Below are 25,006 nucleotides of genomic sequence, written 5' to 3'. Positions count from 1 at the left end.
AGTCACTACTACAAATATAAACTATATAAATTCAACAATAAACTAATAAAAGTGTACAAACCTCAAATCGGAATTACATCGGTTTAGTAACTGCTAATTCCTAATGGATCCCAAAGTCCACACCGATTCAAAGTCACGTGTTTACGAAATAGCGGAACAATGTTTTGAATGAAACAACACATCCGATGACAAAATCAAAGAACAGTTTATGTTCAGGTCAACAGCAGGAAAGGTAGTATAGGCGCAAAACAAAAACAACAAAAATATGGAATCGTCCTATACAACATAAAAATAAAAGAAAGGAATCAAAACCGTCCGCCATCAAAGCTAGTATGGCTTTCCCTGATCTACCAACTCGATCTACCACTTGCAAGAATGGGATCAGCGAGAATGGTATAATTGTTCTAAGGCGTTACAGGCGTTTCCCTCAACCCATAGGATGCGTCTAGGGTGGGTTTCTCTTTACTGCAGAAACTGTCATTTCTTCCGAAACATTTCTGTTGTCATCTGCAAGCCTACGCAGGGCAAAAGCAGTGCATAACGGGGAGGAAGTGGCTCCTGACGAGTGCACCTTTAGATAATGGGCACTTGCGGTTTCAGCAGCCGGGGTTGGTTCGAAAATACCCTATCCCAAGGCCGTTGGATATGCGTAGGAAAGTTTCGTGGAACCCATACAGTGCTCAATATCCCAGTGGGCCTGTAAGATATTTGTTCCTATCGAAATCGAGATGTCACTTCCAATAATTCGTGCGGCCTGAACATCCTCAAGGTGCGTCATCCGGAATTGTAGCCCTAATGGTGGGAAGTGACCCGATAGTGGAGGCACAGTCGACATACACAACATACTCGTCAAGCAAAGACCGTATATCATGGTATGCCTGATGTCGGAGCCATTTACCGATGATACTTCAACGCGCGTCGCTTCCCTTTTTATCCTAAGCTGCTTTGCCGCGTCGGCCCATAGTAGGGTGTTATCGGAACCATTGTTAATACAGTGCCCTGAGGCCCAAACATCCAGACTGCTACGAACCCAAGGTAGATGTGTGGTCCCCCAACTACCGTAGAGCTGAAGTTGCCATCTTTCGTAGCCTTCTTCACCGTCAGCCGTGAATCAGACGGTGATGTCGTTGATTCCAACGTGTGGGGACGCGATACTCTAATGTTCTGTGGTTAGGCTCCAGGCAATTGATGCACAACTTGAGGCCTTTTGGTCTACTCAGCTTCTTGACTTCAGGTAGGGTGCCACACACTTCACAGTCTGAAAGGTTATGAGAATGCAAATAATAAGGACAAGCTTTACTTGCTTTCATAGCTACGTCGTTGAAGCGGGCCTTGCTAGGTGGGCGTTCTAAGCTTACTTTGGCTACCTAATTAAATTTCTTCCTGGGCTGGCAATAACACCCTAGCTATTTGAAGCAATGGACGCACTTCTGTCAAGATAGCACACTAGATAATCAAACTTCGCCTCTGATCCGAACACAGTATATCGTCTGCCGCTTCAGCCCACCTTTACTGCAAACGCCGAGGAAGACGTTCTACTATTCGCACGAGATTTATTGAGCAGCTGAAGTCCGCAGTGTATTACATAGGATTCAATGCCAGATCACAATTAAATATCTTCCTGATCAGCTTCAATGAGTCATCGAGGTCTTCAGGAGCGATGGGCCCTCGAACCAGTAGTTCGTTCATGAACGACTGCGCAATGTCCTGTGGCCCGCCGAACTGCGTCCTGGGGATATCTATGGCCTTTTATCAGCCTGCCTGTCCAGGAAGGAACGCTAAGTGTTCAATGGCTTATTTCGCTTCCCCACAGCAAGAAGGAAGAAGGTATGTCAACGTGTAGCTATCATCAGAGTTGATCAGCTGCACTCATTTGGAATGCTTTCGTAAACTTTCCGTATTCCATCGGATTCCAGCTAAACTTATGTATTTCATTTTTTGGTACAGTGATCCCTGGCGCTGTGGCACAGTGGTGAACATGCATGCCATTTATTTCGTGCGCCGCGGTTCGAGGCTTGGACGCGCTATCCTTTCTAGACAGATTTGTAGATGGCTGTGCGCATTCTGATTCTTCTGGGTTCACCTTAGCTACAAACCTCACGACCTGCTGACTAGATGAAAATACGCGTTCACAGTCGCCTGACACCGAGCTCTCATCATCAGAGGACTCATAAAACAGGGACTAACTTCTGCCTTCTAATCATTGGCTCCTTATGTCGCGATTACTCCCTTTAGTATCTCTTTCTCTAACCTAATTTTGACGTAATCTCTATCCGTGTGTCTTCTGGACTTTAAACAATCAGCTACGCTTGACCTAGGGGGAGAATGTCGGCATAATAAAGGAGGCTGAGAAATGCCAATGTTATCAGAATCATCGTTCATCAATTTAGCGAGTTCTGGGTTCGACAAGGTTTGTAGTGCAAGATGGCGTATGAAGTGGCATGAGTGACAGTTGTGACCGGCATCCAATCATTATCCGTCATGTGAGGTATTACACACCTACTCATACTGATGAAACAAAATGAATGAAATGAAATGAAATGGGGAAAATCTTCTACTAGAATGTGTATATTGAAAGGCATTCACGCTAGCTCCTTAGCTACTGATGCTCCATGATTAACGTTTTTCCTTTCATGAATCATAACTTAGTAGGTCAAAGTGGCTGAATCTCACTTTGTTGAATCTGCTGGCTCGGTAAGTGTGTGCAGGTGATTACTAAGGGTACCTGTTCAAAGTCTGAGACTAAGAAAGTTTCAGTAAGCCTGGCTGTCGATACTCGGTAGCAAGTACAACTAGGTGACACGGATCGTTACTTCACACATTCTAACATACTACATACTCCGAGCACTTGAATTTTTAGAGCAAAAAAACGAAGGGCTGTTCAACGGATTTCGCAACAACCGGCGGACAGATTATCTCATAGAGGGATACCTTGAAAAATCAACTTTAGCGAACACTCCGAGCACTTGAATTTTTAGAGCAACAAAAACGAAGGGCTATTCAACCGACTTTGCAACAACCGGTGGACAGATTATCTCATAAGGGGATACCTTGAAAAATCAACTTTAGCGAAACAGAGGAAGAACCGATTGGTAAACCCAGCTTTGGAAGCCAAGTTCGCTCAAAATACACTCATTTCTAATTCAGTTTTGTTTTAACTGGAGACTTAAATTATCCCAGCCGAATCGCCTGTTCATTGCCTTCTTCAACTGAAGTTGTTAATTCAAGATTTTTTCAACTGGTACAATATTTGACGTTTCACAGTGTTTTTCTGAAGGAGATTTTTCATAAGTTGGCTGGAAGCACTTTTACAAACCGCAATCGATCTTTTCTTCCCATGCACTTATCAGATGACTCATCCCCCTACATACCTTGCACATCACATTCTACATAAACCAGGATCGCATGAAATTCCCTAATTTCACTCATTTGCACACCAGTTTGTTTTTAGCGGAACAGTCAACTAAAATTCATTTAAATCTCTCGTTTTGTATATTCACTTATATCTAGAGTATAAAGTTGCCGGAAATTTGAAGACTGTGCCTAACTAGTGAGCTCTTAGAATGACGAAACGGCCATGAGATTTATAGGAATTTTCAGATACTCAATGTGTGGTGTTCCTTAAGGTTCATTCACTTTTCACAGATAAAGGTGCAACGATAATCGTTTTTCAATAGAAACATGCTAGTAGTGTGTGGATGGAATTTCGTGTCATTTTCGTGGGTTCTTTACCGTGAAATATCACCACATTGCATTCAGCTTGCGTTCCAAAAATGGATGGAATTTGTTGGATGAAAAAAGCATCGTATCGGGATAGCCCCGCTACTCTTACTTGTAGACTTGCTGCCTGATTGACACGAATCAAGTTCGTACATAGTTTTGCAAACAAGAGTCCGTTAAAAAATCTGAGTAAAATACCCTGAATCAAACGTGAACACGATTCCTTCGGGAGTTAATTGACACGCAAACTTGATTAAAGCCAGTGCTGAATTTGGTTACAGTTTTTTTGTTAGCATTTATAATTTAATGTCAGTATGTGCTGTCATCAGAAGCAGGACGGGACGGCATGCAGTGGAAGAAAAAACACAGGCGATAAGGTATCCAAAATCCAGACCCAAGGAATGGTGCGTCATTAAGCTGATTGCATGAATCATTCATTTTTTAACATGTAACACATGGTCAGTTTGTGGTCTACATGATAAACCAGACAATGCGTGCAGCATGTAAAATAGGACGTCGTTGTCCTGTAGGTAGAGGATAGCCATTCATCAATTTTAACTGAGTTCATCGTCATAAAAGATTCTACACTTGAAAATTTGATTGCCGTTGTTTCTTACGTTGCGCACCAGAAAGATTAGCAGGAAACATCCATGTTCTTTTTATGAGCGCAAAACTTATTGGAGTTTGTATCCAACGCGGTTGACAATAAATCAAGTATTATGACTACGACTGCTACTCATTCGAACGAACTGGTTATCTCGACTCACTCAAACACAAGCAGTATAACTTTAAGCCTCGAGCTGATTACTATTTTAACGCTACTCAATTCAGACTTACACATATGAGAATTACCCCTACGTCGATTCAACTCCATCCTAGAGACTTGGCAGTCAGCAGTGGGATGCAAAACTAAGCGCAACCCAACCCTTAATTTGTGGTGTTCGGCTAGTCGCACTTCTCGTTCCGATATGTCATATTCATCTTCGTTGACGCCTGCTGCCATACCATCAGATGACCTTGTCTAATATGTAATATTCGCCGTGGTATCATTTCACCTATTTTATGAACGCGGTATAAACGCCTCCATTTGATCACACACCGAGCTCCAATCCTGACCTGTCTTTTTTCTCTCTTTGGTGGGTGGCCGGTAGTTTGAGGAATCACGAGTACAGCAGTCAGCCAGAAACCCACAGCTACAGCAACACGCCTAACGAAGCAAACAAATAAAACTTTTCTTAGTGTGAAGCAGTATTCATTCACAAACGAATGTAGTTGGAATACTATTTTGTGTTAACGTAGCTCTCCATGTCGATGAAAACCTGCACTGATGAACCTCAGGAAAGGTGAAGCAACTTGTGGCTGTCAAAGAGCTCAATGTGAACTTATTAGCGATGTGCTGCGTAGACTATGCAACGCGATTTCGTACCAACTGGTACATGAATCATACTGTGTAGCACATTCAGTTGAAGAATACTGAAAACGAGGGATTTAGCTACGATTCAGGTGGATCCCCCATTGAAACTAATAAATGTGTGAATGAGTGCATTATGCCGAATAACTCGTTGTTGTAGCATTTCTTATAGCGCTGTGTGCCTAAAAATTACCACAGGTAGACGGTTTGACCAGGAATTTTTATTTAGGCGAAGAGCTGAAATAGAACTTTGGGCCTCTGGTCTAATGTGACTGTATTTGAACAAATCAGTTCAAGCAAGTCATTGCCAGTCACCATGATGTATATGAGTGTTAGTGATTTGAGACCGAAGTAAATAGGAAGTAAATGAAGGGCAGTTTACCGAAATCAGAGCACAGTTAGAACTCATTCGCATTTATACCATCACTAACAAGCTGTTTACTGGCCAATCGATAACTTGTCACTCTTCATTGCTAGACAAGTTTGAATGGGTTGTCTTTTAAGAGCGTAAAAAACATGACTTTCCGTTCAGTTTAGCTGATTTTTCATCGAATTCTTACGGTGACCTTGCCACGTGGAACGCATTCACCTTCAAATTTCGAGCCTTCAATCGTAACATACCAAGCTTATCCGGAAATGCGGTTTTTAGTAATGTCGTCCGGCTAAATTTTTTCGTTTGAGATCTTGACACGAGAAATCACCCAACAGATAAAGTGTACACCCCAATGATATTTTCTGTGCTGTACGGCGTCCGAACGTGGCATTTGTACCAACTGAGTTCATTTTTTGGCCTAATTTGACTAGCTAAGCTGCGGGACAGACTCGATGCTATATCGTGATTGTCTGTCTTTTTTTGAGACTTTGTTTACAGAGTCTCGGTCACAGTCATAGTTACAGGCCCCAAATACACATACGTACATTATATATATTCATTGCTTCATTTGAGCGGTATGTTGGAAATCATCAGTTGGAATGATCTACTACAACTCTAGTCCATGATGATTCAAGTAGCTTCTCATGGCTTTACAGCATATCGTCTTGTTACCTCCTACATATCATCACTGTAGTGCCGTCTTTTAATGAAACCGCATGTTTTTTCACTACTTGCAAGCTTACGAAACTGTTTTTGTGCTGTATCCTTCATTGCGACGTCGCTCCCTTCTCATCAGCTCTCTCGCTCAGCGCGCCACAGGTCACACAATTCGGTGAGCGATTTATTGACTGTAGATAGAGGCTCCCCTTACTGTTAATATCTTTTTAGACTCATATTTACCTTAGTTTCGTTACACACCTTCCTTTTCATGGTTTTAGTAGAACAGGGGAAATATGCACTCACAATTGGAGGTACGCCAGCCTGTCAGACACAAACGAATCAGCAAGAGAAATGTATACCTTGGTGTTAAGCAGCATTGAATTGTGCGTATTTAAGATGTATGTGCAAAGGCTAGTTGTAGAGATGTAACTTGGTGGCAGAGTACGTTTATCACAAGTCAAATAAGTAGCATTTGCTTCCTACATGCTTTGCTCGGCTTAGATAAACTACGTCGATACACTTCAGTAAGCAGAAAGTCAAAGCTGTAAATTTTAGGGAGCTGGCCGGGATGTGCAAAGCATTCAAGAACAATGGGCTCTTCACATAGAAAGTTAGTCAGTGTCCTTGAGAAGTTGCCGTGAGGAATTAGTTTGTTAGATCCTTACTATTCCCTACCCTTGCTACATTCTAACTCTGTTCAACTTACCAGCGGCCCATGGTCTTGTAAGCGATTTTTCGGCAGTCCAGCGATCTATCGCTCTGCGGCTCCTTACATTGAAAACACTGTTATGTCGCACGAGTGACAATGTGTCCTTGTAGAGAGTGTAACGCTTGTACTGCAGTCCCACAGCAGGATCAATACATCTATTTCAAGAATCTTACGCAACTAAAATGGGAGAAGCTATTAAACAACCTAGAGATAACTGCCACTGATGAAAACCCCCTACTTAGTTCAACTACAAATCAACAATTAGGAGTTTTGATTTGGCCATTAAACACTTGTTTTCTCTAGCCAACCTTCCCCCCTGAAAAAACTTGATTCACCTGTCAAATCAGGAAGGTTTGAGCGCATGAAATGAGAGAGTCATTGTAAGCTGATCGCGAGTTAGAAAAAACCGTAATGTAAACATTATCTCTATAAATACCATTATATCTCAGTGCATTACCCATATGGTTACCTAGAAATCTAGTAACGAGATCTGCCTTTGAAGCACTTTGGATCATTTGAATTATATAAACAATGTCTGCAAAGTCGCAACATAATATATTCGGCGTAACCGCATCCTACCTGAATTCAGACAAGCTAAATTGCAGAAGTTTATCGGCCCTATGTTTAGTTCCGTGTGATATTATCGATTGCGATGCCTGGGTTTGAGTGATCTTGGAAGAAAACATGCTGATAGAACACCAAATTCGGGTGATGTACGGTGTTTGTAACGCACACCTTTACGAGGCAGCATATCGCGTATTGAATTTCCAATAAAACCTAGCCTGAAGAATATTTTTATTGCCAAAACTTCAAGTGGTGCCCACAGAAAAGCACGATTCTTCAACAATAAAACTGTTGCACTATAATTTCACGTTTTTTGTTGATCACAGCTTTCGCATTAATCTATATTTTATGAGAAGGCAGTCAGAAATACTGACACTATCGTCTTGGGGGCCGAAAACACATTGTTACCTGGAAAGACGACTGCGACTGTAATGATATATTTTTATGGGACAGAATGAGATAAAAATGCCACTTGGGAAATCATGTGACCTGTTTGTATGTTTCATTCAAGGTGCTCAACTATGAGGTTTTCCATGAACAAACTGACTATATTGCGAACACGAGAACTAAGCTGAGCTTATTTTCTCTCCAGCAGTTAAGTGTTTATGTCTAACTGAATGTATGGGAAGTTGATTGCGAGCAAGCAATATGCTCAAAGCGTTAACGGTCATAATTGCCAGGGACCAGTAACAGCAGTCTGGGTAATCATTTTTTAAACCAGGATATAAACGCTGAAAAAATTCATCCGCGTAAATGATTTTGATGCTTCCTAGTTATTTTAGTGCTCCATTTATACCCGAAAACAAGCGTCTGCTAAGGGATAGACATTCAGAGTGAATATTTTTAGATTGCCCGAAAAGTTTTAATTGTTCTTTATGCTTTTTTATCTCACCTGAGAGATACATCAAAATATAAACTAGCCGCGATATAGCATAGCTTTGTTGTGCACACAGTGTGATGCTCCAAGTATCAAAGAATGTGGATGTTGATACGTACCGTAAGGCTATGAACTAATGAGCAGTTGAAACATCATGAGTTGATAACAAATGCTTAGGAAAAGTTATTTCAAATGCTGTCTCAACAGTTATCCAGCAATGCCCAGTGCCGCTTGGGAGACCGACGATGTGATCATCTTACCCGTTTCCAACAGGCTGGGGTATTCTTTAACCTTTGCAGAGTTTTACAAAGCCTCTTTCAACTGGCCCAACAATAAAACGCAATCACACTGAATCCCAGGCTATCCGAAAATGTAGGAGAGTGACTCAGCTCTCTGTAGGTCTGTTAATGCTAAATTTCAGCCGACACTGGGTAGCGCTGAAACATGTACAATATTGTCGTGGTAGGGCGATGGCTGTCGCCCGAACAAACTTTGCACACGCCATGCTGAAATTGTTGGGGCCGAAGTCTTGGAATCAACGCTCGTTTACTTGCGCTAATATGGTAGATCATCAAGGTTTTGGTGTAAAACAGAATACACGACAGCTAGTCCTCATCACAAGACTGAATAATAATAGCCACACATATTTCATAAATATATTTCATGGAAATCACTTAGAGCCTCGACTCATCAGATTCAAAGCTGTTGTGAATGTCATTTATTCCTTTAATCAATATTCATTGAACCCAAATTTCACTGGAGCTGAAGTCGATGAGTTTCTTGGTAAATCCATCCTTTAATTAGAGAGTATAATTCCTGAAAAATGGGCATCCTACAACTTAGCAGACATAACACTGATGCTGAAAACAAAGTTTAGATGAATAGCAACCAACAGGAGTAAATTAACAAAAGTAATCGACATGAATTGACACAGGCTGAGTTGGGATCGCTTCATTTCTGTGTTTCTATCGTTATCCTCAACTAAGCCGTACTTCAACTGCGTGGAGGGAATCCAAAACAACACAGAGATGGACAATCCAGCAGGGTGCCATAGATAACCCACCAGCATAAGTCCACTTTGATTGAGACATTTCTAATCAATTCATGAATATTTTCAGGGAAACACAGCTGTCAACGTGGGGCTGCGGAAAACGCTCACATTAACTCCTCTACTAAAGCCATGTAAATCAGAAATGGTGTACAACGCTTGACTCCATTCTACAGTTTTGCATCACTTGGTTGAAACTTGCATATATATTGCCTCATTACTCTTTCGTCACGTTGACTTACAGACTTCAGCATTTTATGTTCAAGTAACAAAGGGATTCATCTAACATGTAGGAAACAGGCCGAAGCCATCTGTGAATCAGTGTGAGGATAAGGCTCAGGGGCTGCGGAAAACGCTCACATTAACTCCTCTACTAAAGCCATGTAAATCAGAAATGGTGTACAACGCTTGACTCCATTCTACAGTTTTGCATCACTTGGTTGAAACTTTCATATAGATTGCCTCATTACTCTTTCGTCACGTTGACTTACAGACTTCAGCATTTTATGTTCAAGTAACAAAGGGATTCATCTAACATGTAGGAAACAGGCCAAAGCCATCTGTGAATCAGTGTGAGGATAAGAAGAAGCTCAGTGTCAGCTAGATAGTACATTTCAGAGGAAACTACAAATAACTGTTCACCGCAGGGGACTGTCTGAATACTGGTCTCAAAATTGGAAGTGTAGCGTTGGTGTCGTCTTATTTATGCTCAGTAATGAAATGTTTTACTCCGTTTGCAATACACATGTGAAAATAGACTTTTTCGAAAGCATTTTTGGCTGTATTCTGCTTGTTAACCAGCGGAGATAAAACCCTGCTTTCTAATCTGCCGACTGTTTCTGATGCAGGTGACATTTAGTAAGGTGGTTGCATTCCAACATTTACCAGTCGCCTGGCATACGAAACCTTACATTACTTAGTCTTACCAATAGCACGAAATTCAGTAAGAGACTTCATGCACCACAATGGCCTGTTTCATCTGTTACTATATACCTACAGATAGAAGAAAACCAACTAAAAACTACTCACTCCCTTCAAACCATCAACACTCCATAGGTAGCCCAGAGTAGCAATACATTTGCAAGATAAGTGAAACCTTCATCTGAGAAGCCGCCTCTTGAAGAGCTTGCCAAAGTATGACCACGGAGTGCGAATTTTGTAGTTAAAGCTTGAGTCGCGGTGTATCTTGTATAAGTGCGAGTTAATCATGCTGCTTATCGGCCACTTGTATCCGAACGGTTAGGTTTGAACTACTAGCCAGGAGGTCGCGGGTTCAAACCACCCTGGAGTTCAGTAATTTCCGCATCAGTGATTATTACCAATAAGGATGAGTCAGCCGTACAGTACTCCTCGGCTTTTTTTTAGCTTAGACCGGGCTCACTTACAGGGCAGAATTTCACTTGACCGTTCCGAAAAAACGATACAAGCAACCACTTAGCTACCAACAAACAACAAGAATAACACGGCCAAATCAGGCTATTTTAAGTGCTGCTAGAAGGGATGTTCTGCTTCTTCTTACAGGTTGCAAGAATGCATCATTTTATCTCCAGAAAGCTTTTCAATCAGGCACACACCATTGATTAACAGTATAGTCAGGTTTACTCCCTAATTACACTAATGCCTCCTGCCTTGGTGAGTGAAGGGGATTACAAAGCAGGGCGCTGGACCAATTCGCCCTCGTGCTTAGTTCACAAAAAAGCAGGCAAATTTCATTCTCCCAATTCAGTAGTAGTGCTGGTCACATTAGTATATCCCACTTCATCATATGCTTGTATCCACGTAACGCAGCAACCTGTCGTAAATACGCTTTAAACACTTTTGACAGCATGTCAATATACCACTTCCGAAGCACTGGCTAGATGAACTGGTGAACTCGTGAAATAATGTGACGGTCGCATTAGAGTCGCCTCCCAGTTTCTACGACGTGTGATACTATTCAGTTTTAATTCTCTTCAGGCAAGCATTATTAGCCTTTTTTGATAAAGTAAGGAATTTTGGTGTTAATAGTGTTTCACCTCAAAATTTTTAATGTAAAATATCAAAGCATCGCTTCGGTCACAGTTAGTCTCTACTGAGCAGATGTAAACCAGTATAGTCCGGGCACTCCTGAGCGCCGAGAAGATCTGAATTCCACAAGAATTAACAAGGATATCTCACTGACAGGACAGGACAAAGGCACCGGTATGGTCACGACGAATGTACTTGGCTATAAAGGTGAATGTGATCAATACCGTCTAACCGACCCAATTTTCTTAGGAACTAAAAGGAATAGTACAAAACAGTAGGCAGAGACAGATAACGAGCTTGCTGAAACCTAAAAGAAAGCCGGTCGGTCAAAGCTGAGATATTCGCGAGATGACTGAACACAATATTCCACTGATGTAAGGGCTCCTGAAAGTGACAGATGGAACTGTCCCTCACGTAATATCCTAGACATTAGTAACTCCACGCCAAAGCGCACAATGACTGGTAGGTATACTGTGTTTAATTTTTTGTCGACTTTGCTTATATACCCTCGGAGACGGCCTTGAAGTTGAAGATTCGCCATGGCCTGAATATATCGAACCATCACTTATATACTCTCCTTTCTGTTTACAAACATGCCCCTCTAAGTGTGCCCTCCTTATAATGAAATTTCCGACTTTAGCAAACACACGCTTGAAGAACTCCTCCCGCGTCATACTTCCGAGTGACTTTACACCCACTGGAGTACACTACCACCGGATTGATGGGATAGGAATTGATTTGCCGCCAGGCATGCACCGGCTGATATATATCAATTGGAAAACCAGAATGTCACCACCTTCAACAGCCAATCAGCAGCTCCAACCCGTACCGACTTTATGTAGATGATATTTTTTGAGGACACGGAAAGACATCACGGTTTCGTCACATCTGAGGCAATTAAATGGACCTAATTCGTCAATCAGGTTAAGATGAGTAGCTGAGAATAAAGACAAATACCATTAACTGGAGTGTAACTAGGCAGATATGCTATTTGTTACAAAAATCGATGTACATGGACAAGGCTGTAAAAACGTTTTTACAACCTTGTCCTTGTAAAACAAAAAAGATGAGCAACGCATACAGATGAACACACTGTCATTCGTGGCCAAATTGCTAATTGCCGAGCCAGTGGGCACTGCCCAACCAAGGTCGCGGGTTAAAAATTGAGTTCCCTAATACGTGCTCTACTGATGAATCTCAATTGGAACGAAAAAGTGCTGCATTTTGCGGTGGATTTTTAGCATAGGCTGACTTCAGTGTCAGGAGGAAATCTTCACTGAGAAGGAATGTAGTCCATTCACAGTCTGGTAGAGAAAGAACAGGTTGTTCGAATAACGTCATAGAGATTGACTAAAGGTGATTGTCAATACACTGAAACAAGGCAGGTTTCGTCGGAAAACGTTTGATCAATGGGACAAAAAGACCTCATTAGTGAATGCAGGAAAGAAATTTAACTTTGCAAAACAAGGAGGACTTTTCAGCTGAGCAGTTAGCTCAGCCTTAAAACTCTTGCTGCGGAAGCATTACTAGCCTCTACTCAACAAGGCCAGTTTCATTTATAAAACCTGGTCACCCACTAACTGGAAGGCAAGTCCTAAGTGCGAAGTTGGACTACGCTTGGTTGATTCTTGAGGTGATGCTGCGTGGTTGGACAACAAGACGTTTGGAGCGCCATCCGACTCGGTTTGGGAAAGTTCGGAAAGTATGGTTTCAATGTGTCTCACTTACCCGAGACAAATCACAAAGTAGATTTGGATTCTGCCTTCATTATAACCTGAAGGAAGCTACCGACCAAAGGCGGTTAAACAGTAGACCTTAGCTGGAGGATGGTATGTCGCCATTGGGGCCGGGAAAACTTCTCTACATTTGAAATGGACACCTGCACACATCGCGCTTGACTTGGATTTGTATGTTTGGTCAATCCAACTGCTCCCCCACAATGACACTTAAACTATTCCGCATGACGCCGGCAGGCTCTTCATAATTTTGTTATCAATTACTTGGACTGACTTATTTTTTACTTTCACTATATTTTGACTTTGAAACTGTGTTGATCAAAATAAGAATAGCTCGTTAAGGTGCTAAGACCCCCATACCATTAAAGGTTTCTCCAGTAAATTTGCTGCCAGATACCAGATGCAAAACCTTTTTAAACTATTAACTATGATGCCATTCTACTTTTGCGTATAATGAGATTTCTACTGTCAAGTACGGTTAGTCTGCGTAAGCTTCCACACCTGATTCCATCGGCAGTGCATGTAGCTCAGAGCGAAATAAGGTAATGATCGCTATTGACAGGCATCTGTACTGCCGTCTGGGCTATTGAGAGTACAGTTGGAAAACAATATGTTTTTTTCGGTCATTTCCGGCACTTGATTGCAGCACCGAAAGTTGACTGTAAACGGCTTTCGGCTAAACTTAATAGTACCCACTAATGGCTGGTTATTCGCGAGAAACTCCTGGAAAAACATGGCTTTCCGAGTGTCTTGAAAACGAAATAGACCTAGCGAACCGGCTCTTCCCAGCATGACATCACATTTTAATGTGAACAGAAACACCGAACAAAATAGACACAGTAAAACTCTATTAAAGCCCATTACCAGAGATCAAATCGGAGTGATATAGAGGCAACTTGAATTGCATCACTTGATCAGAAACTGTGGTGGACAAACTCCTAAAGCATCAAAACAAAACGCTACAAGCCAGTCTCAGTGGGTTAACTCTCGGTGGTTAGCATTTCCTCAGAGGATGACTTGAAATCCCAGCACTGTTCTTCTATAGGCGTACACACAGCAGACTTGTTCTAGTTGCTTGTAGAATTGCGGACTTGTTTTTGAAGAGTTGATAAACCCACCAAACACAAGAAAATCTGCCTTTACCTTTTGGCACCGTTTATGACCAATAAACTACAAAATGTAACTTGGTATAATGCAGATCTATAATGTTTGTCTGAACACTTTGGGCAGTTTTTGGACCAAGAAAGTAACCAAGTAGATGTCCTTGTGTTAGTTTTCTGAATAAGCTGCGATGTGTACAAACATTGTGCATTCATGATAGTTCGAATTTCATGTGCTTGTGAGCATGCTAACTGAACACTTAGTTTTATGGTGAGTGGTATAAATTGTCAAGGAGCACAGACGTCTTCTACGCTTTTAACATACGTAATTTGAAAATTCGTGATTCCAGAGTGCGAAGTCTGCAAACAGCCACTTTCGATAAATTATCATCATGTAAATATTTTCTACCCAGTCTGTAGATGAAACGTTAACAAAAATGTGGACTTGCGGCAATTTGTTCTTAAATTAGGGGTTTTCAGCAAAGCGGATATTCTACCTGATAAACGGGAAAAGATCGACCATTTAAATGTGCTAAAATATAGATTAGTTTAGTTGTTTTTGTTTTGATACAATCACTTGTTGGACTTGACTCACTGTTTAGCGGAATTTGGCAGTTCTTAAGCGGCTGAAAAATCGATAAGATGTTCATTATGAGTGTTGTTTTATGGGAACAAAACTGGTAATTGAGAAGACTATGATGTAGGAAATTGCATAAATTAAAGCCCTGTTCTTCACTCACACTCCTTGTTACATGATGAGTCATTCAATTTCATTCAGTTTCAATATTTTCTGCTTTGCATCTCTGACGTTACACCGCAGTTGTACTGCGAAATAAATTGAATTCGATTTGCTATCCTTTAGGAGAAAAATATGGTGATTGTTGGATCTATTAACTCAGATAGCACATAAAAATTTATGGGGCAAAAAAAACCGTTTACCATAATTAACTACAATACATTCAAAATAACCACCCATATAAACAAGCACCAGTGCCGTAAATTTCATCACTTCTGAGCTACTCGCATGACTTATCCTTCTGGTAACACAGGATTCCGAAGTTTTAATTTGTAATGTGATAATCACATTATCGCCCAGTCACTTACTTTAAGGAATAATCTAAACTAAATGGTTTCTTCAGCCACCCATCGAGATAATGAAACAATATGCAATAAAAATATTTTAGAAAAACTGAAATAAGCGAGATTTCATGCTAGCTGCAATACAGTACTCCAGTCGGAAGGTGTTCATCAACATGTTGACACTTTTTACACTGAGTTGAACACAAAACGAAACAACACCAAGGACAGAAAATGAAATTGATTGAACATTTTCATTTATTGGTGGTGCGTCATCAGAACACATTTCTTAATGTACAAGGGAGTGAATTTGGTAATGGTGTTTTTGTCTTGTCAGTGAAGCTAATATATGCTGAGGAAGCAAGGAATCCTCGTCAGTTGGCGACACATGTTGACGAGATGATTAAGCAACTTCTTCAGAGCTTCCTGGATTTTCATGAGCTTAGCGCTGCTGATGGTTCCTAATACAGGTGAGTCAGAGTTTGGGACACTATACCACTTTTAAATATTGAGGGTAAGATTTCGCGAATCACGTGCGCGCATTGACAGCGTACCTATTCCATAGCACAAACTTTTCGCATTTGTTTGCTATTTACTCGGTTCACATCAATTTTACTGCAATTTCTGTATAAAAACGTATTTCAACAAAGGCAGTCACCGGATAGCAACGAATGCCGCGGCTGCCTCCAACAACTATGCACACTTGATGCCAAAATATATCGCATAGTTTGAGCTGAGAGCCACGAAATATATTCGTGCCCAGGTCATCACGGTCGTCATAGGTAACATCCGAAATTCCACTGAAAATATGCATTTGTCCGTTTCGCTAAATTCTGTTCTGTAAGGCTTCCAGATTGTCAAGTTTTTTTCAAAACACTAACTTACTGTTTCATTTGGAAAATATCTGTGGCCTTACTCATGTTCCTCGTGCTCAAATGACAATCTTTGGGGATATCAGGAAAGTCGTCAATAGGTGAGACCTGATGAAACAGATATAACAGAAGATTCGAATCCACAAAATTGTCTGTAAGCGGCTCTAATTTCTCGAATCCGAAGCCTGGTGAACCGTGTGCGTCCTTTTACGAAACCTGTCCGCTAAATTTACACAAATTTTATGTGTGCTTCCTGACATCATGGAAACCGCTTGCATCAACTTAGAGGGACGAATGCAGGACACCAGCTTTTTCCCCTACTTTTGTTCTTCACATGATTTCTACATCTATCGTCAACTACTGGGGATATTTCATCTCACAGTATTCAAGTACCTTCCAAACTTAACTTTGGAGACGAGGAGACTGAGTTTGAACAAATCAACAGTATTTTACGGAGTATTGATCACGTTTTGCTGGAAACGCAGTGGGATCAAATGAAGTAAGAGAAGATCGCCGTTTTCTATAAGCAATGTGAGTTATGAAATTGACTTTAGCATGAAGATGACACAGAATTCTGTCCAAGTTCACATTTGTTTTAGAAAATTAAAAGGGGAAATTCGATTGTAGTGCCTCTATACACCTACAGAATCATCGCTTAGATTAACCTATATTGCTAGACGGAAGTTGAGGAGATTTGGAACACCTCAATTAACAGTTCGCCCCGTCAGTGGGGTCCGTCTGTTCCGCGGCTGCTTCATCCTCATTGGGAGTTGTCAGCAGTGCAAATCTCATGAATCTCGAGGATGTTTTAAACCTGCAAACTTTTGGTAGCTGTATGAACATTTGGCTCTTCCATCTCCAACACCTGATCGTCATTTTGATTGGCACATCAACATATGGCAACGGCTGACACCAAAATAATTCCCCATAAAGTGTTCACCTTATCCCACTCGGGGCGAGTTACACCACTAATCAGACTGTCAACTAATTCAAATAGTTAAAGTTTTATATATTAATACCCCTTGAGATTAGAATGCGATTCCTTTGTTCTCGATAGCATAAAAACAAGCAAATCCAAATGCCAGAACGTTGGAGTAGAATTGGATTGTCCCAAAGTGAGAATTCCCTGTACACGTTGCATAAGAAAAAAGGAATGGACTCGAAAAGTTGACCTGAAACTCAAAGAATAGTACACTATTAACCTTGCCATTGCGGTTGGTGGTCTAAATTTATTCACAATTTTATCTCTTCGTTCACGCTACATGTGTAGTTGTGCTTTTGTCAGTCCAGAGTCTCATTCTACTTCACAAATTTGATCCTACTCTCAACCTTTAAAACCGTGAGGTGGGGTCAGAGAGCACACTAGGATAGCATCTCAGGCTCACCACCTGCATGTGGACCACCGTACGGGCGCCGTTTAATAAATAGGAATTTAGATGTTTAACCATTCTGTTCAAACAGTTTTACACGCAGAACTTCACTGCATTACTTATCGTTTTACCTCAAATACACTGGTGAAATTTGCAAGCTCTATGTTCAACGAACAACATTGTCTTCTACGTGCACAACATGTACACGGTATCTACCGCACTGTTCTAATTTCGTCAGTAAGACATTCTTTGTAGGCAAAAGGTTGAGTTGCAGTTACACTCAATCCTTGGCTTTCCAGCATCCAGAACTGTAACCAACACTGCCAACAAGAAGTAAACTAATGCTAATGTTTTCGATTGGAGGTGCTGGAAAGCTGCAAGGCTATCTGTGTTCGCTTGCGAGCCTTTGGTGTACTCAGCTGAAATCCAAATACTGAAAGCTTGGCTACTCCATTGGTATTGTCCATGAATAAAAATTTCAAAGCCGACACAAAGCGCAAATGGATAAGCATGTTCATTTTCAAATTTTGTAAATATTTCAAAGTTGTCGAGTTCTTCGTCATGGATGACACTACTTCAACAACACTAATGTGGTGTGGCCGGCTATTCTACAGGCCGTTAGGGAAGACTTTCTCTTGGAGCCGGTTGACTTGGTTTTCTTATACATGAATAGTTCTTTAGAATTCAGTTTTATTTGGTGAATAAGTGATAACCAAACTTCAACTTCATTAATTGCACATTTTATCCTGTGGATATTCTTCGCCATCGCATTGTTATCAGCTTGTACACAGGAAGTAACTACTCAATCGAGTATGATGTAAATATTAACCCGTCACCAAATTTGTCACTTGAATAGGCTGTAATTTACGTACATTTTGATTGGTTCAGTCAAATGGATGGACCAAAACCCTGCTCTTAAGCAGCTAAATGTGCTGCGCCAGGCCATGTTTCATTTGGTACGATATTCGAGGTACCCTAGCGCATGATGTAGACAATGCACTACTCATAAGGTTGCTGCCCGTGCCTAGCTTCGTCCTTGGGAGTCATCGAAACATCATAAACGGGAAATTCGGATTGTTAACAAGTATACAGATAAGTGTATAAGTTGAATTTCGTGCAATCCGTGTTCAAGAAGAATCTAGGTGACGGAGACTTGTGGACTGTGCCCACTTGATGAGCCCAAAGAACGGCCAAACCTCTCTTAGCTGTCAAGGTGTTTTATCGACATTATTAGTAGCGGATTATTAACTTACACTTTTCGAGAGGTTACAATGAATCTGCAAATGATTTCTAGTATCTTCGATTGCACTGTCATCCTGCAGCAGAGATAAGGATTCGAAGCATCTTGAATATGAAACCCAAAGATCGCCATTAAAAAGGCAGGTCATAAAATGTAAGCCGCAACCAGCATAGCTCCTCTTTTTAGATCCTATTTCGCAGTGACTGAAGACTGCGAAAAGTGACGTATGTTAAACATATGAATGAATTCACCGATGATTAGCCTTATATCCGTTTAGGTGCTCAGTATTGCTTTTCAGCACATTGGTAAATTCTATAGCTTGACAGATTACCTAATGGACGAAATTTTGTTGTACTACTCAGCTAACAGTTGTTCTTCTCCGTGGATATTTTTGACAGAAAACATAAGTTTTGTTAAGTCCCTCTAATAAATTACCTTCCATCGAAATTTGGCATATTGAATCGACAAGTTCTGATGGCTCCGATAATGTCGATGAACGCCGCGTGAATCATCACTGACAAATAGTTTATTGCCAAATTAATCTTCAGGGGTCGCGTTCGTTCCCCCCAGAAGACACTTGTTTGCTGCTGAGGTGGGAGCAAGTAATTAAATGAGTAGGGAGAAGTCAGCGGAGAACCCATGTTACTTAACTAAATATGATAACCAGACTCTACCACAAGCTTAGCTAGACCATATTCGTTGATGCATTGAAACATGGTTATACTCTTGCAGCCAGGTAGCTTATATACCTCAAAAGGGATTTTTCGTAGTGCTCAATTAAGTTCATTGTTCGGACCAGCTACCGGGTGAAACATTCTTCTCAGACAGTTATCAGTTATCGAACAATTTCTTTAAAAAAATACGACATCCTTAGACTATCAAATCAACTGTTTTCTTGGGTGTTGGCTGAAATTCCACACGGATAGATGCATTGTTTCATCTCAAGAAAACAAAGATCGTCCCGGAAAGCATGACAGAACCATCCATCATCTTTCAGAACTCAATTCCCTGCCTACTTTACCGTTTCCCATAATCCTAACACATCATCGACCTATTCTACTGCGAGTAAAATCAGTGAAATAACAACGCTAGACTAGTCAGGTTGCTCCTGCGTTTTTCAAGACAGATGATAGTATCGTCGGAGTGGAGCCAGCGCTTGAGTACTCTGACCCGCATTAGAGATGAACAAATACTTCCCAACTGTCATCTCGTGAAAGCAGCTGATATTCACCTATGCACCATCACAAACCAATGCATTAATCCTCGGGACACAGATGTGTAAACAGAATATTGCTTGGTATGAACAACGTAAACGTGGGCGGAAAAGTGTTACTGGATTATCTTGGTGCAATGAAGGATGAGGCCAAATGACAGCCCGCACCATTCGCGCTCGTTAGTGTATACAGCCTAAAGTGGCATATATTTCTAGGCAAATAGGCTTATCGATCAAACGTGCTCACTTCTGCCTTTCACACTAAAACACAAATTAATGCAAGGTTCTTTACAGAACAGCTACTGTTGCGTGAAATGCACTGTTGTGGGAATCACCGCTCTTCTAGGCAGTGGTATTTGTTAGTGTAGAATGTCACCAGTCAGTAAAAAGATAATGAACAACTTATCGTGAATGAATTGTCTATCCCAAGAAAAGACATCATGAGGGTGACTCCATTTAAATCATATCGTCTAACTGAATGTTAGTGAAAAGTTTAGAGTCATTTTACCATGTTTGGAATATTTTTCAAACTACTTCAATGAGTTTTCAGGGGGGAGGCTCTGCATAACCAGACGGTTGGTTGCAAACGTAAAACGTTTTCCTGATCAACAGCAGATGTTCACACAAGGCGTTGTTCTCATTAATGATTGCTCACTGTCTTGGCAAACGAAGATGAGGGGCATGCAAACACCTTGTACCACACCTTGTTGAAATGTGTTTAGAATGGAGATCCGTCTGATTAAACCTTAGTAAGATCCTCTCTACTGAATCTTTGATGAGCGTTTGCAATCCGTGCATTGGTGGATTTCCACAGACATTATCGGTATTTGCACTGGTATAACGTGGGGAATTTTTCATGATAAACATTACCCCGTTAATGGCAATCAAAAGTTACATCATTCGGATTGAATTTGCAGATGGAAGAGTTTACTTATTATGTTATATTTTGCCCCTTGGGAGAAAAAAACAGCAATCAAGTTGCATCTTCACGTAATGTGGTCGTTGGTTAACGAGACATTTCAGCGTGCACTTCATTGTAAAAGGAGCCGTTTCGTAGATTAGCGACGTCGATAATGGATTCACAACGTTTGCCTTTCTTTCAGAAGGAAGACGATTTGAGGCACACTGATAAACGAGATGAATAGGTAACTGCACCTCAAACACATGACAAATTTGCCTTCATTGGAATAATTCATTTGGGTGTGGATGAATCTTACTTGTGGCTATGTGAGTAAGAGTTTTAGGCTGTAACCATTAGACCAGGGATCCATCACCGGGTTTTCTGCTACTGCTGATCTTGATCCGTCGATAAACTGGAAGCAAGCAAACCAGAACACACTGGACAGGTAACACAGAAGGATGATTATGCGCGGCGCGCCGAGTGTTCTTCGCTGCGTCTCTTCGGTTGCTGTTGGAGGATAATTAAACAAAACAGAAGACCTATGTTTACCATCGGAGAGTGAGAAGTAAATCACTCATCAAAGGAATGCCAACAATCTGATCAGCTCATTCAGTCTATACATTTGAGTTTCGATCTTCGGATAGCAATGAATTGAGCTCATCTTAGCGCCCTACCGTCCGTTATTCTGTATACAACACGAAATGCAGCTGCTGCTCTACATAGTGTCCAGTTGGAAATTCGGGCCGCACTTTTTTTGCCAATGTGCCTCCACGCGAAACCTTAGAATTCGCATGCGTTTGTGCTGTCACCAGCGACATCGCCCTTGACACACCAGAAACCGAACTGAAACGAAAACTTCTGTTTTGATGAGAAAATGTCAATTTCATATTCCTAGGTCTATATTACAAACATGCTCTGGGTACCACCATGAGAAACCAGTTTCATCCTGTCATAGATGGTGTGATATTAGTTAGCACTGAGTGGAATGGTGGGTGAACTCATTGAGCGAAATTCTGCAAAAGATATTTAGGTAGTATTTTTATGGCCACAGGATCAATGCAGGAAACGGTGGTCTTTCTAGGTTTAGTGTGAAGATAGTTGCCTTTCTTGATATCAGACTGATCCGTNTAGGGAAAGAATGACTTTTTCGAATGACATCATAGAGATTAACTAACGATTATTGTCAGCACACTGAAACAAAACAGGTTTCGTAGAAAAACGCTTGACCAATAAGGTCAAAAGACCTCAATATGAATTCCACGAAAGAAATGTAATTTTGCAAAACAAAGAGGACTTTTCAGCTGAGCATTTAGCTCAGCTTTAAAACTCTTGCGGCGGAGGCATTTCTAGCCTCTACTCAAAAAGGCCAATTTCATTTATAAAACCTGCCCACCCACGAACTGGAAGACAAGTCCTAAGTGCGACTTTGGACTACACTTCATTGGTTCTTGACGTGATGCTGCGTGGCAAAGTATGCCGGTCGGACAGCTAGGCGTTGACATTGCCATCCGACTTGGTTTGGCAAACTTCGGAAAGTATGGTTTCAATGTGTCTCACTTACCCGAGACAAATCACAAAGTAGATTTGGATTCTGCTTTCATTGCAACCTGAAAGAAGCTAGCGAACCGACCAAAGGCGGTTAAACAGTAGACCTCAGCTGGAGGATAGCATATCGCCATTGGAGCCGGGAGAACTTCTCTACATTTGAAATGGACATCTACACACATCGCGCTTGGCATGATGTTGTGTGGCCAATTTAAAAGCTCCCAAACAGTGACACTTCAGCCGACCCGTATGACGCCTACAGGCTCCTCATGATCTTGTTATCAATTACTTGGACTGGCTTAATTTTTCATTTTCACTATATTTTGACCCTAAAACTGTGTTGACCAAAATAAGAATAGCCCAAGAATTTCATTCTTCAACATACGTACTTTTGTGCTGTCGTCTGGGTGCTAGGCCCTCCAAACCACTAAAGGTTTCTCTAGTAAAGTTGCTGCCAGATACCAGATGCGAAAACTTTTTAAACTAATAACTAATGAAGGCATTTTAGTTATGCTGATGAGATTTCTACTCTCAAGTACGGTTAGTCTCCGTATGCTTTTTACTAAAGAACCACAACACCTGATTCCATCGGCAGTGCATGTAGCTCATAGCGAAATAAGAACATGATCGCTACTAACAGGTACCTGTACATCTGGAAAACAACATGTTTTTCGGTCATTCCCGGCACCGGATTGCAGCACCGAAAGTTGACTGCAAACAGCTTTCGGCTAAACTTAATAGTACCCACTGATGGCTGGTTATTCGCGAGAAAATCCTGGAAAAACATCGCTTCCCCGAGTGTCTTGAAAATGAAATAGTCCTAGCAACCAGGCTCTTCACAGAATGACATCACACTCTAATGTGAACAGAAACACCGAACAAAATGAACACAGTAAATCTCGATTGAAGCCCATTACCAGGGATCAAATCGGAGTGATATACAGACAACTTGTATAGCATCACTTGATCAGAAAATGTGATGGACAAACTCCCAAAGCACCAAAACAAAACGCTACAAGCCAATCTCAGTGGGTTAACTCTCGGTGGTTAGCATTTCCTTAGAAGATGACTTGAAATCCCAGCACCGTTCTTCTATAGGCGTACACACAGCAGACTTGTCCTAGTTGCTAGTAGAATTGCGGACTTGTTTTTGAAGAGTTGATAAACCCACCAAACACAAGAAAATCTGCCTTTACCTTTTGGCACCGTTTATGACTAATAAACTACAAAATGTAACTTGGTATAATGCAGCTCTGTAATGTTTGTCTGAACACTTTGGGCAGGTTTTGGACCAAGAAAGTAACCAAATAGATGTCCTTGTGTATGTTAGTTTTCTAAATAGGCTGCGATGTGTACAAACTTTGTGCATTCATGATAGTTCGAATTTCATGTGCTTGTGAGCATGCTAACTGAACACTTAGTTTTATGGTGAGTGGTATAAATTGTCAAGGAACACAGACGTCTTCTACGCTTTTAACATACGTAATTTGAAAATTCGTGATTCCAGAGTGCGACGTCTGCAAACAGCCATTTTCGGTAACTTATCGTCATGTAAATGTTTCTACTCAGCCTATAGATGAAACATCAACAAAAACGTGGACTTGCGGCAATTTGTACTTAAATTAGGGATTTTCAGCAAAGCGGATATTCTACCTGAAAAACGGGAAAAAATTGACCATTTAAATGTGCTAAAATATGGATTAGTTTATTTGTTTTTGTTTTTATACAATCACTTGTTGTACTTGACTCATTGTTTAGCGGAATTTGACAGTTCTTAAGCGGCCGAAAAATCGATCAGATGTTCATTATGAGTGTTGTTTTATGCGAGCAAAACTGGTAATTGAGAAGACTAGGGTGTAGGAAATTGCATAAATTAAAGCCCTGTTCTTCACTCACACTCCTTGTTACACGATGACTCATTCAATTTCATTCAGTTTCAATATTTTCTGCTTTGCATCTTTGACGTTACACCTCAGTTGTACTGCGAAATAACTTGAAGTCGATGTGCTATCCCTTAGAAGAAAAATATGGTGATTGTTGGATCTATTAACTCAGATAGCACATAAAAATTTATGGGGCGAAAAACCCGTTTACCATAATTAACTACAACACATTCAAAAGAACTGTCCGTATCAGTGCCATCAGTGCCATAAATTTAATCACTTCTGAGCTACTCGCATAACTTATCCTTCTGGTAACACAGGATTCCGTAGTTTTAATTTGTAATGTGATATTCACATTATCGCCCAGTCACTTATTTTAAGGAGTAATAACAACTTTCGCCCTGAGAACAATGTAAACTAAATGGTTTCTTCAGCCACCCATTGAGATAATGAAACAATATGCGATAAAAATATTTCAAAAAAACTGAAGTAAACGATATTTCACGCTGGCTGCAATATAGTAGTCCAATCGGAAGGTGTTCATCAACATGCTGACACTTTTTACACTGAGTTGAACATAAAACGAAAAAACACCAAGGACAGAAAAGGAAATTGATTGACCATTTTCATTTATTGGTGGTGCGTCATCAGAAAATATTTCTTAATGTACAAGGGAGTGAATTTGGTAATGGTGTTTTTT

The 25,006-nt window shown here is 40.9% G+C and overlaps 1 protein-coding gene across 1 annotated transcript; it reads right to left on the bottom strand.

Annotated features, from left to right (window-relative positions):
• Positions 1-1,849: 1,849 nt before the first annotated feature.
• On the bottom strand, positions 1,850-12,043 carry T265_07903 (hypothetical protein; the record flags this gene model as incomplete). The annotated part of the gene is made up of 3 exons (XM_009173560.1): positions 1,850-2,182; positions 2,227-2,396; positions 11,830-12,043. The coding sequence occupies 3 exons, from the start codon at positions 12,041-12,043 to the stop codon at positions 1,850-1,852; spliced, it is 717 nt and encodes a 238-aa protein (XP_009171824.1).
• Positions 12,044-25,006: the final 12,963 nt, after the last annotated feature.

Source organism: Opisthorchis viverrini, assembly GCF_000715545.1.
Source record: "Opisthorchis viverrini unplaced genomic scaffold opera_v5_195, whole genome shotgun sequence".
Lineage (NCBI taxonomy): Eukaryota > Metazoa > Platyhelminthes > Trematoda > Opisthorchiida > Opisthorchiidae > Opisthorchis > Opisthorchis viverrini.
Note: the sequence above shows the minus strand (reverse complement) of the source record. Positions and strands in the feature narration are given on the sequence as shown.